Source organism: Equus asinus, chromosome X (genome assembly GCF_041296235.1).
Source record: "Equus asinus isolate D_3611 breed Donkey chromosome X, EquAss-T2T_v2, whole genome shotgun sequence".
NCBI classification, from domain to species: domain Eukaryota; kingdom Metazoa; phylum Chordata; class Mammalia; order Perissodactyla; family Equidae; genus Equus; species Equus asinus.
The window spans coordinates 91345608-91359308 of record NC_091820.1 but is presented as its reverse complement, the minus strand read 5'-3'; the positions used below and the strand labels follow the sequence as shown (position 1 = coordinate 91359308).

General features: G+C 37.8%; 2 protein-coding genes across 5 annotated transcripts in view; both read right to left on the bottom strand.

Moving 5' to 3' along the window:
• Positions 1–13701, bottom strand: part of DIAPH2 (diaphanous related formin 2) — an 815896-nt gene that overhangs the window by 619096 nt on the left and 183099 nt on the right. For all 4 annotated transcript variants that reach the window (XM_070502007.1, XM_070502006.1, XM_070502008.1 and 1 more), the window contains one exon: positions 10916–11055. In XM_070502007.1, coding sequence (XP_070358108.1) covers positions 10916–11055 — 140 coding nt within the window. The remainder of the gene's footprint in view (positions 1–10915; positions 11056–13701) is intronic.
• On the bottom strand, positions 8265–9457 carry RPA4 (replication protein A4). Its single transcript, XM_014828543.3, has one exon. It carries the CDS (start codon positions 9317–9319, stop codon positions 8528–8530), a length of 792 nt encoding a protein of 263 aa, XP_014684029.1. The 5' UTR covers positions 9320–9457; the 3' UTR covers positions 8265–8527.

Below are 13701 nucleotides of genomic sequence, written 5' to 3'. Positions count from 1 at the left end.
AAAGCACGCTACGGCATCTGTAGCTTATGAATATGGTTCAAATTAAACCGATAGGCTTCATTCCTGTGTGGAGGAAGTTAGCTTCATTCTTTTTCTCTGATTACATCTAAAAATGCACGGCCACAAAACAGTGCCAGATTAATGCAAATTCATTCTCACTGCTGGAGAAGCATAGGTTGTTATTGATGGTAGGTCAATAGCCACATCAAATCACACATTATTGTATATAAATTACACCATACCTGCCATCATGAAACAAATAAGAGGGCAAGAGGGTCCCTTCCCCAGAGGAGTCTAAAATCTAAATGAGAAAAGCAGACATACATGCATGAAACTACTATAGAGCATAAGCAGGTGCAGGGGAACGCATACAGTACAAAATAAATATTGAAGGAATGTATAGGAAGGGAGTGATTTGGGATATGGTCAGCTAATGACGGTTTATAAACGGGATTTTTGAATACTTGCCTTTAGCAGAAAATAATACAATGAAATGACTTTCTTAGAGCCTTTATCATCTAGGTGATTAAATACCATACGAATTTGAAATTCATGACTCCATTTAATATTCTGAAATGACTATGCTTTGAGAATATTTAGTAAAGCTATTAGTGTGCATGTTTATATATTTATTTATTATCTTACTAGTGTCTGAATGAAAAGGAACCAGCTAAAACTGTCGTAGGGAAGCGAATTAGCCACGGAAGGACAAATGCCTGGATTCTAACAAACATCAGGTTTGAGAAATAGTTATGGAACAGAGATTTAGAAGTTGCTTTCTTCAGTATTTAAGGGAAATTATAAATACCTGTCTTGAATTGGTTAAATATAATATTTACAAATGCAAGAAAATAATGGAATGCTAGGAAATATTTTAGTCTCATGGAAGAATGTTTTTCGCACTCTTCAAAATCATTTCTAAACACTAATCTGGTTCCAATAGCAAAGGCAGTAGGATTGGAACTAAGCAAAAGAAAGCACGGAACATAGAAGTTTAGAGCTGGAAGGTTCCAATCTCATTTACATATAGACAAACTGAGGCCCAAAGAGGTCACTGACTAGACTAAGGTCACAGAGAGTGAGAGACGAAGGACTAGATAGAAATCAGAAGTCATTACTGGCATTCTAGTGTGACTCTATCATAGAGATGCTCTCTCAGAATTTGGTACTGCAGAAAATTTTTCTTTATAAAGGGAACAAGGGCAACAAGATTTAATTTCATTAAGGATAGTTCTACATAAGGATAGTTCTACAAGTAGTACATAGTTCTACTTTTTTGGACATTCTGAATTAACGTTTTCACCTAACAGAACGTAACTTAATTTTGTCATTTCAGTGGTTTTAAGGATAACTTTCCTTAGCACGATTGTAGTGCGTTGAATAACATCCACCTAGAACCTCAGAATATAACTTTATTTGGAAATAGGGTCTTTGTAGATGTAATCAAGGTAAAGGTGGAGACAACATCATACTGGATTAGGGTGGGCCCCAAATCCAGTTAGAGTGTTCCTATAAGAGACACAGAAAGGACACACGGAGACATAGAGTAGGCCATGTGACAAGTGAGGCAGAGACAGGAGGCACACGGCCACAAGCCAAGGAATGCCAGAAGTTGGATAAAGCAAATAAAGATCCTCCCTTAGAACCTTAGGAGGAACCTCCCTGCCAACACCTTGATATCAGACCTCCGGCCACCTGAACTACGAGAGAAGAAATTTCTGTTGTTTACAGTCACCCAGTTTGGAGTAACTATAATGGAAGCCCTAGGAAATGAAAACAATAATATTAAGTGATTCCCGTTGAATTTCAAGGATTCTTTTACTGCTATATAAGATACTATGCATTCAAGGTGATTCATCTTTCTATAGACTATTTTTCTTTTCTTTGTTTCCTGTGTCATTTCCTTCTTGCTATACAAATTATACTCATTCTTGGGTTTATTCTTACATCAGTTTCCTCCTTTTCTGATTTTTTGGTTGTTTCACTGCTCTCATTTGCTTATTTGTTTCTGTCCAAAAGGAAGACTAATTCGTTGTTTGCTGTATCAGTTTGGTGACTTATTAGTTGGTTTCTGTGAGGGAGATGTTAAAGCAGGGGTTAGTTAGATAAAATCTCATGGCTCTTGGTGAGTTTAAATCTGATAAAAATAGAAGATATACGATTTATACCATGGGATAGACATAAGCATTTCTGAAGAAAAAAGTTTGGTTTTTTTTTAACTTGGAAACTCTGGGTTAATAAAGTTAAACAAGTTTCTTTCCTGCAGGAATGCTAAAGGCTTTTTTTTTTTTTTTTTGCAGGGGAAGATTCACCCTAAGCTAACATCTGTTGCCAGTCTTCCTCCTTTTTTCTTCCATTTTCCTCCCTCAAAGCCCCAGTACATCATTGTGTATAGTTGTAAGTTCTTCTGGTTCTTCTATGTGAGCCTCCACCACAGCATGGCTACTGACAGAGGAGCAGTATGCTTCCACGCCAGGAACCAAACCTGGGCTGCCAAGGCAGAATGCGTCAAACTTGAACCACTAGGCCATCAGGGCTGGCTCTAAAAGCTTTTTTTTTTAAAACAATGTTAATGTTCTCTCTGAGTTCCCAAGAGGGGAAAATACTACACTGCACTTCTAGAACTTATTAACCATGTGATATAGACACAAGTCCCACCACTGCCACTTTTCAGGGTTTTTTGAGGGGTAGGTGGAGGAGAGTATCTCCCTTATCAAGAATAAGAAAGGGGCTGGCCCTGTGTCCAAGTGGTTAAGTTTGTGTGCTCTGCTTCAGTAGCCCAGGGTTTTGCAGGCTCAGATCCTGGGCGTGGACATGGCACCACTCATCAGGCCATGCCAAGGCGGCATCCGAAACATCGCAACTAGAAGGACCTGCAACTAGAATATACAACTATGTACTGAGGGGGCTTTGGGGAGAAGAAGAAGAAAAAAATATTTATTGGCAACAGATGTTAGCTCAGGTGCCAATCTTTAAAAAAAAGAAGACTGGACCAGAGTCAAATGGTAGGCAAAAGTCCAAGGAGAGACCACTGATTGGAGGTGGCTTACTAGACTTTGGTAAGAATTCCCAGGACACTCAAAGGAAAAGTAAGGACACTGGTACTCCTTGTTTTTCCTCCTCTCTCCAAGCCCACACATACACACATGGGAACACTAGAGGCACTTCACAGCAGCAGTGTGTCACTTTTTCTCATTCACTCAACTTGTGATGCCTCAAGGAACAATGCTTAATGCTGAATATCCAGGATGAATAAAACATATTCCTTGACCTTGAGGAGATCTCCACGCAATAACTTTCCCTCTCACCTTATGAAAGTCACTGTCCTGGCCAGTGCCTAACAAGCTCTTATCCCTTTTCTAGGCAGGCACTCCCCACAGCCACCATCTGAGGCAACAGTCCTAGGTGGACAAATTCTGGACCACATCACCCTGCCTCCCTCTCTCCCTTACCAAGAGCAAAACTGACTCCATTAGGGATGGTTGCCTGACCTGTGATGAGGCAAACACGTAAGAGGGACTGCAAACTGGAGTGGCCTGGCGTGAAAAGCTTTACCCAAGCAGCAACAAATGGGGACCAGAGTCTCCCCATTAGGAATTTGAACTGGGTAACAGAAAGAAGGCCAGGCAGTTATCAGAAAAAGAAGCAGACTCATGTCGAGTCCATGTTAACCATGGGACAAATCAAGATGATGTGCCATGACTTTCTGCTGCTGAGTTGAGGGAGGCTCATGACAAAAATTACCAGGTTCTAGGACTACCTTGGGATGTCAAATGACCTTCCATATCGGCCTCCATGAGGCACTGCTGTACAGCTGTCCCTGGGATTCCTGTGAGATTTCTAGCTCCCTTACTGCAACGTGTAATATGGTCTCCCTGCTTCCCCCCACTTATCCTTTAAAAAGCTGGGTCAGGTCACGCCATTACTCTCCTCAAAACCCTCTAACAGCTTCCGAGCTCTCTCCGAGTAAAAACCAAAGTCCTTACAATGGCTCTCAAGACTACATTCTCCGCCTCCAGCCACACTGGCCTTTTTGACATTCCTGGAACAGGCGAAGCATTTGCTTTTGCTGTCTCCTGTTTCTAACAATATTCCTCCTCCAGTGGACCACAAAGCTCACTCCCACACCTCCTTTAGACCTCTGTTCAAATATCCCTGAAGTCAAGGAGGTTTTCACCGACCGTGTGATATAAAATAGCAACACCATTCCCCAGCACAGATCACAGCCTGACATTTTATGTATATTTTTTCAAAAACTGTCTGACTCCTCTTACTAGAATGTAAGCTCCACAGGGACAAGCCCCATATGGAAAAGGGGAATTTATTTTTATTTTATTTTTTTTTATTCTTTTTGGTGAGGAAGATTGGCCCTGAGCTAACATCTGTTGCCAATCTTCCTCCATTTTTTTTCTCCCCAAAGCCCCAGTATAAAGTTGCATATCCTAGTTGTAAGTTCTTCCAGTTCTTCTATGTGGGATGCCACCACAGCATGGCCTGATGAGCAGTGTGTAGGTCCACGTCCAGGATCTGAACTGGTGAACCCCAGGCCGCAGAAGCAGAGTGCGCAAACTTAACCACTCGGCCAAGGGGCTGGCCCTGGAAACTTATTTTTATTATTGCTTTATTGGATAGCCAGCTGACATGTAAAAACAAACCATACAATATTAAGTGCTATTCATTGAACTGCTCCAATTTAAGGTATTACCAAAGGCTAGAAACATAAATATTTACAATTTTACTCAAAAGTAAAATAATGTTTTCTTAATGTATCATGTAATAGTAAATTGGAATAAATATTATATGGATGGCATTTGAATTACTAGTGGTATCATCCCCAATGGATAGGGTAAAGAAGTCCCAACTTTCACTACACAGAGCCACGTGGTCATCAGAAAAAGACAGACTTTCAATGAGATGATACATATTCTTAAGATATTACACTTCAAAAAATAAATGCATTGGATTAGAGAAAATGAAGACTTTCAGATGATTTTTTAATCAGTGAAAATACAGGCTCAAAGGATGTTAGAGTGTCATTAAAAATTAATCTGACTTATATGGCTAAGTTCTCTTCAACTATAATAAAAAATTTTTTCTTAAACTAGTAGATGAGTACACAGGTGTTTTTACATTTTCCTTTGTACTTTTTGCTGAAAGATTTCACGAAGGTTTTATTATTATTATTATTCAAGTCAGGAAATTTTAATGAAAGAAAGTCAAAATACTTAGTATGTGACGAGAGTGAAACGAGGATAGTTTAAAAGACTTGCCTTACTGTGAGGTAGCATAAAGAAGTGGTTAAGGTCCGGGCTCTGGAGACACCCTGCCTGGGTTGGAATCTTAGCTCTGACACTTACTAGCCATGTAACATTAAAACGGAGCAAATTACTCAAACTTTCTGAGTCTCAGCTTCCTCATCTATAAAATGGGAACATTAATACTAATAATAATGAAACCCTGGTTGAATGTGTATAATTCAAGTTCTTAGAACACTTCCTGGGGGATACTAAATGCTACACATATGTGTTTCTTATTATTTTTTTAGTATTTTTAAAGATGCCTGTAGGCCATCCAGGAACACACTTAGAGACAGAGTCTGAATTTTAAGAGAGAGATCTGAGCTGAGATTATAAATCTAGGCATCACAGGGACACACACACACACACATACACACACTCTTAGAATAGTGCTTAGCAGATAACAAGCACTATATAAATATTAAAATGTTAACTTATTTTTAATAAGGATTTCAGAAGTCAATTGAATTTAAGCTTATTAAAACGAAAGCTAAGACTTAAATGCATATAGTAGGTGCCCATTAAAGGTTTAACGAATGCAAATAATTCTTGGTCATTACTTTTCTTGATTTATCATTATAAAAAGTAAATAGAAATTGAAACATAAAAGATTTATATGTCTCAGATTATACTCAAAATATAAATTTAAATTTAGTAGTTAAAAGTAATAAAATGATTACTAACAATTATGAAAACAGTAATATTAGCTTTGACTTGAAAACATTTTCAAATTTACTTAGTTAATTTAGAATCAACTTCAACATAAATGCATATGTTTCATATGTCTATGAGCCATAGAAAAACAACCCCAAGTGGATTATAATTGTCACTTATGTTCTTCAGGGTCCTCAGGCTTAAATGTCCCTGCTCAAAATGGTCAATGATATTTCCCCAGGATCTGTATTCTACCCTCAAAGGTTTGGTTCACATACAGGGCAGGACTGGAGAGGAAGAGGAACACTGGCCAAGTCATTCACCATCCAAACATGATTGAAAAAGAAATATGCATGCCAGGTGAATGGTTTAAAATGAATTTTTAAAATCTGCTACCCTTAACATGCATCAAATACACACGTATAAGACAATCCAGCAATTGTGTTCTACCTAAAAATATTTCTTGATTTCCACTCATATTATAGCCAGATCTACTTACTATTTTTCCATCACAGTCCCTTATCTGCAGCAGAATCCCACGAAAGCACATGATTCCATTCAGAAGAATAAGGGTAAGACAGTGTCTGGGGAATTAAAAAAGTTAAAAAGAACCCCAGGGTACACAGACAGAGGCCAGTTCCCCTGAGAGGATGGGAGGAAGTTGGGGGGAGGAGGAGGAGCTGGTCCTCAGCCTTAAATTCAGATGTACATGTTGCAACATACCAGTTCCCAGGCACAAAGGCAACTGAAGGCTTTTTTTGGTTGCTGTTTTCCTAGTTCTGGAGGAATATTCCTAGAGTGGGGAAAAATGTGGCTACCCCTCCAATGACCAGTTGAATCAACTCTGACAATTAACAGAGTGACCTATGAAGTCATAAATATCAGATTTTAATCTCAGGTTTCTAGGATTTGTATGAATGATATCACAAAAGAATACTAAGTCTCCTAGACTATTTCTTTCCACACTGAGATTCTGAAGGAGAAACATGTTCCTGGTTGCCTTTCCCACAGTGTGACTTTCCCTAGGACAGGCAACCTTTTTCGAAAGAGAGTGGTTCCGAATTTCTTACGTTTATGAAAACTAGAATTTGCGAAGGTGTCTGATAATTCAAATAACAAACAGGTTTACAGTGTTAACCATTTGTGGTTTTCAAAAGAGTGTCATTTATGATTTCTTTGGTTTTGAGGGGAAGAAAGGTGAAGTTCATGCCTCAGAAAGCTTAAGCAAGAATTGGAGATAAATTTTTATAAGGGCTGGCAAAGAAAGGTCATACACTAATAGTTATCCTAACTGGATTAATGGCAATGGTGCATTTAAGGGATTTTCTCTGTTTCTGCACCTTCTTTTTGTGACCCAATTAAGACAAGCGATGCTTTTCTCTTCTACCTGTCTGAATATATATACATATTTTTTCTTTTCTCTGATGTAACAAAACTAGTAACTTAAAAGATACCATCTTTAGTGTATGTATAACTCAGGGCTTACTTCATTCAATTATTTGAAATTCTCACGTAATTAATATAATATACACTAAAATGTATTGTTGCAACTAGGATATATTATTGGTATTATATAGAGAAGAGAAAAATCATTCTGGATAACTAAAATTATTAATTTTCAAAAACAAAAGGTTTTTTCAAATGTACTTAGAAAAAAATTACACAGGAAAGTCAAGATTTTGCAAAAGTACTTTAATAAAACATTACAATAAATTTCAGTTAAACTTGCTAGGCTTAATATTCTCATAATAACTTTTTATTTGTTTGCCTAATCTATAAGAACAAAACCTGTTATACCTAAAAAATAGCATTTAGTACTATAGATAATACATCAGAACAAAAAACTTACAGAAAGTGTGGCATCCATGCACCATGCAACTACAACAGATTGTAATTTAATCCGAATATCACCACATCATATTTGAAATAATCATTAAACAATCACATTTTCAGGAAAAAAGTATTCAAAGATGACCCTGCTATTTAAACATAGTATAATCTTATGTTTTAACAAAAACATAAACCTATGGTAGTAAGAGCAAATCACTCAATAAACACTTGAACTGAGCCTTTGAATTCATGAATTGCTATCTTTAGCATATTTGAATTAATTACTGTATTTGGCAAGAGATAATATGATTATAATAAGCTAAACCCAAACACAGAAAATAAGTCTAACGTAAAAACAACAATTTTTTTTTTTTGCCTCTTAGCTGGCTCCCTGACTGCATCTATGTTCTTCTAATATATGGCTATTTCAGAAAAAGAAGCGCCCACTCAACTAAATAATAATTTTCAACTTTCTTTGTACCTTTTCTCCCCCAAATTCACCTATCCAGAAGTATTTTCATTTGCTTGCTGGTAAATCCTATAAAACGTCCAATTTTTGCAGCGCCATCTCCCTCTGAGCTTCAAATATAGTTTAAAAAAAGTCCAAAGCAGTTGGAAAAGCAGTGATGTTCCACAGAATGCCAGTTGAGATCTTTTGCTGAAAAAATCTACTTCCGAAAAGTCAACAGGTCAAACTCACAACTAGAGGCAAGGGTCTTCAGAACATGAACACTCTTCTCGCTGCTTCAATCAGCAGATTTAAAATGCTCCCCATCCACAGTGCAGTAGACGTGGCCCTCGATAGTCAGATAATCAATGGCTTGCTTGATGGTCTTGATGCTCAGGCTGCAAAGCTCGGTCTGGAGCTGTTGAAGGCTCTTGCCTTCCTTTCGAGGACACTCACGAATCAAACGCAGCACCTCCTTCAGAATGTAGTCAGGGCAGTCCTCGCCGGACTCCTGAACCCCATCCATCTCCAATGGGGTAACAGGTGCATTCTGCACAGGGGCCGCTTGGTAGGCCTTAGGCAGCATCATGTGCGCATGGCCCGTTTCCAGAACATGCGCGGTGAACTCGTTCATGCTCTCCAGGACGCGGATGTTCAACACCTCGAGGCACTTCACCCCCGCAGAACATTTGAGGGTCCCGAACACTTTGACATACATCCCCACGGGAAGCAGAGTCACCCCCTGCTTTGCTTGCTCTTTGCTGACCCACTGGCGCACCTCAATAGGCTTGGTGGTCATATCATCGATTTTGTAAAGAACGTAGTTTGGAGCCCTCTCTGCCTGTCTGATTATCCCCACGATAGAGACCTGGGAAACCTCAACGCCCCTAATCTGAAAGACATCATCAACCAGAGTGGAGGTGAGCAGCTGGTTTACAGAACAAGGTACAATTTCCTGGATTAGGGCCCTGGATCTGAAGAGCTTAGTAGCAGGAGCCGTGCCACCGCCCTGAGACGGTTGGTCATTGCCGCCACTGGCTCCTCCCGCGGCAGAGATGCTGCCATAGCTACCAAATCCATTCTTACTCATGTTAAGGCCAGCACAGGCAGCTGCACGGCGACGTTTGCCTCTGGTCAGTTTGTTCCACACGCGGCTCTGACCTCTACAGACGGCTCCTTGTGAACGCCCAGGCTTGTGACGACACAAAGACGCGACCCGCAGAGCCAATCAGCTACCAGAATGCAGCTGTCTCCAGCCAATCAGGACCTGCCACCTTCTCGCCTGATCTGATGATTCTTTGCAGTCGTCTGGTAGTTGCTGGGTCACATATACAAAGCCCCGCGTGTAATTTCAAGCCTCTCCTGCCATCTTTATAAAAATACATTTTTACTAGGTTTTTCTCCCCCTTCATTCCTGAATGCCACAACTTCTTCTATAGTCACTTCTTAAAGATCCATTTATTCACTTATTCAATCAATTAACCATTGAACAAAATTTTTCAGAGCATATCATAAGTGCACTATGGTAGAGTGCAGGAGGATACGTGGGGGAGTGGGGGGAGGGGCCACCACAATGGTTGCTGTTCTTAAAGAGCTCACATCCTTGTTCAAATCATTAAAACTTGAAGCATTCTGGAAGAAACGGCAAGACAGCCCTTTGAATGATTATCACATTCAAAAGTAAGTCATATCTCACCCTTGCCTTTTTAAACTTTTTATTACAGAATTATAAATTTCCAGTTCTTCTGCCAAATGCACTAAAGGTGAAAAATAAATAGTATGATATATTTCAATTTATACATAAATCCAAACAGAATAACTGAAAATAAATTATTTTCAAGGTTCTGTGGATAGGTCAGAGAAGTACAATATGTGGGCCTCATTATATATTAGAAAAAACATGAACAAAATCAAGATACAGTTTCTATATACCCTTATCCAGGAACTTCTGAATTTAAGATTCTAGCAATTGTGTAGGCAGATCTCAGAATATTTTCATATTACATTGAAAATGTATTTTTTCTTATAAAAAGATTTTATTTTGGGTGTAATTAATTTGAAAGCTTTTTTATGGTTAATAAATGAACATCAGTTATTGGAATCCACCATTGGCAAGGAACTTCCTTAAGACTTCTTTGTAGTTAGGTAATAGCCTAAATGTGTAGAGTTTTGAGGAGTTTATTAATACTTGCTCTCTTATTTCTTTAATTGGTTAAAATAATTTACTTTTTGCCATCCCAAATTACAGAAATGTATGAATAGTATATCTAAAACTTTCAGAATATAAAATTATATTTACTTCTCAGGTTAAAAAGGAATAATATCATAGAGGCAATATACTTAATTTGTTTTACAAATAAATACATAATAATGGTTATATATGAGTACACAGGTTTCCATGTAAATGTGGATATTTAACTTCTGGATCCAGGTTTTATATAATCAAAGAGAAATTAAACATCCAAGTAATATTTGTATTCTTAAAATTGTTATGTTATTAGAGAGCAGATTAACTATACTTTTTAAATGTTTACAACCTCATAATCAGACACTGCTGATTTATTGGCTAACTTCAGACTTCTGGTCAGAAAATCTTGAGGTTACAGTGACATAACTGATTATATTCCCAACGATTATATACAGGACAAATTGTATGAATCATACCAAAATAATAAAAACCACCTACCTGACAGGATTGCTGGTTAAAGAAACTCTCAGAGATTCCAGGCAGTTAAGAAGTTTCTCATCTGAAATACCAGATCGTAATTCATGAACGTATTCTTGTGAAGACAGGGTGCATTCATGTTTGCTGTTTTTCAGTCCTCCCTATAAAAAAAAATTTAGACAAATGACAGGTTTTTAAAAAAACTTTTAAAATAAAATAATGCATAGAATATGTAAATATTTTACAGTGCAATGTGTGCAGAGTGCTAGGCCGGTAAAAATTCTTGGTCATAGAATCGATGTGGTAAAATCATCTTGCATAAATCTCAATACTCTCCTCAGCCTCATTTAAAAGAAAATTACACTGCTGGTGCTCATGGCCTGAATAGAATATGGACTTGAGTTGCATAAAGTATCACTGACAAGGATGCTTAAATTTACAGTCCAAGCATTAGGATTAACATTAGCTGGTCCTCCTTAACCACAGGATGAACATTTAGAAATCATCATCTTAATTTCCCCAGGTAAGATATTTATATTCTATTCCACAAAATGCAGTGAACCAAATTTTATATAAAACTTTAAATATAACCTAAATCTATTGAAATATATCAGAGTATCAGCCTATCTCAAAAAACAAGTGAAAATGGTTATTAAAATGTAAAACAATATAGCCTCCAATTAGCATGTTAGTTAATCAAATTAGTCTAAAGCATTCACCAATCCTCAACTATTCCTTCCTATCTTACTCCTATGTTGTAGATTAATCTTAAAAAGTCATTAAATGCATTTATCTGATAGCAACTAGATTTTAGCTTAATTTCCAATATACGTGGAGTTATTTCTAGAACTCATTATCTCATCACAGCTCCTTAGCTTCATCACCTTGCCATAACTATGTAAGTAGTTTGGAGGAAAGGCTGGGAGAAAAACATCATCAACACATTCATTGTACTAATAACTCACAGTTTCACATTCTGGACACACATAATCATAACTTCCCCTTTTCTATATTACAAACATATCCCCCTGAATTAAAACTGTAGCCGAGTCCCATTTTCTAAGTTCATACGCATTACACTCAGTTTCTGCTAAGTATCTAAGCTAGAATAAGGAAAGCATTTTTTTTCCATTTGGTAGGTGTCATATCATTAGAGGATATAGAAGTTTTTTTAAAAAACAATGTGTTAATAATGAGAAATGGATTCCCTAGGGTTCCATGCTATTTGGCTTTTTATTGAGAATGCCTCTTCAATATAGAAATTGTCAATCATTCTTAATGTCTGAATTTTTAAAAATTCCATGAAATAGTAAATGTTTAAAGTCTGCTAAAGTCCTAGGTAGGGGAATTGTATTTCCTTATAGCACTGTGGCACTGTCACTCTTACAGCACTTAAGACACTGGGACAGAGGTCCTAATTGTGTCTATCTCTCTTCTAGACTGGGAACTCCATGTATGCCAAGAAGCTAACACAGTGACTGACTTTAGTGAGCCTCAACAAAAGTCTGCTGTGATTGAATCTGTCCACAACAATTACAGAACAAGGAATACCATTTCACACTGTTAGCTCCAGATGCTGTGGAATGGCCACTGACTTGATTTTTCTTGCTTTGTTAGGCTATACAGTAGATGTTCAAGAAGTCCACTGGATGAATCACCACATAGATGGCACAGTGAGTACAAACATCACCGTGAAATCATTTTCACATATCTATAGCTTATTTACCCATCTCTTAAGGCTACAGATCCACAAAGAATAATAGCACGTAAACATTTATAGTGTAAAATTTTGCAAGCCTAAAGTCACATACCACTTTCATATGATCCTAAAACTTCTTTTCTTAATTAGTGGATAATAAGGCCCTACTGAGCCCCTGGAGGCTTGTATATAGAGCTTATTCGTGTAGAATAACCTTTGTATTTGCTGTTTTCTCTGCCTACAAGACTCTTACCCCTGATCTCTCCATTGCTGGCTCTCATCATTTAAGTCTCAGCCCAGTAGTCTTCTCTCCTCCACATTGCAGTTATCATCACAACACCATTTCAAATCTCATTTATAGTATTAGCTCTATATAAGTTTATCTTGTTTAGCACTTTGTTTGTTTACTGTGTCTTCCTGATTAAAACATAAGCTCTATGAGGCAAGAATCTTGCCTACCTTGTTCACCACTGTATCTCCAGATCTTAACACAGTGCTTGGCACACAGTGAATACTCAATTCATATTTCTTGAATGAATGAATGGATGGATGGATGGATGAACAGATGGTGAATAAACAAATGGGTGAATGACTGATAAGTTTCAACATGCTGAAGCTTCTAAACTCAGTTTAGTTTTGCTTCAGAATATGACAATTCTGAGATGTTCCATTACAATATATTTAGAGATGCTAGTAACAGCTCAAACAGCTCCAACTGCCACTGGGTTTGAATCATGGGCCCCTCATTTAACCTTCTAGGTAATCTTTGAGCAGGCTATTGAACTAATCTCTGTAAGCCTGTTTGTTCATCCATGGTAAGAGGGGTAGTAAACACCTACCCCTCATGTTTGTTATGAGGATTAAGACAATGCATATAAACTGCCTAAAATGGGCATTTCATATGTGTTGTCCCGTAGTCATAGTAAGCTGTTAAGAAAATGTTAGTTCCCTTCTTTCATATGGTTGTGGCTGAGATACTCTCTATGGAACAATTGGGCCAGCCCATCACATTGGGAGTCACCTCTCCCCCAAGTCTTAGAAACAAGTTTAAGTTTTGTAATTTAGGATACTCTGTAGTTATAAGGAGTGGAAGCAAACAATCTAATGG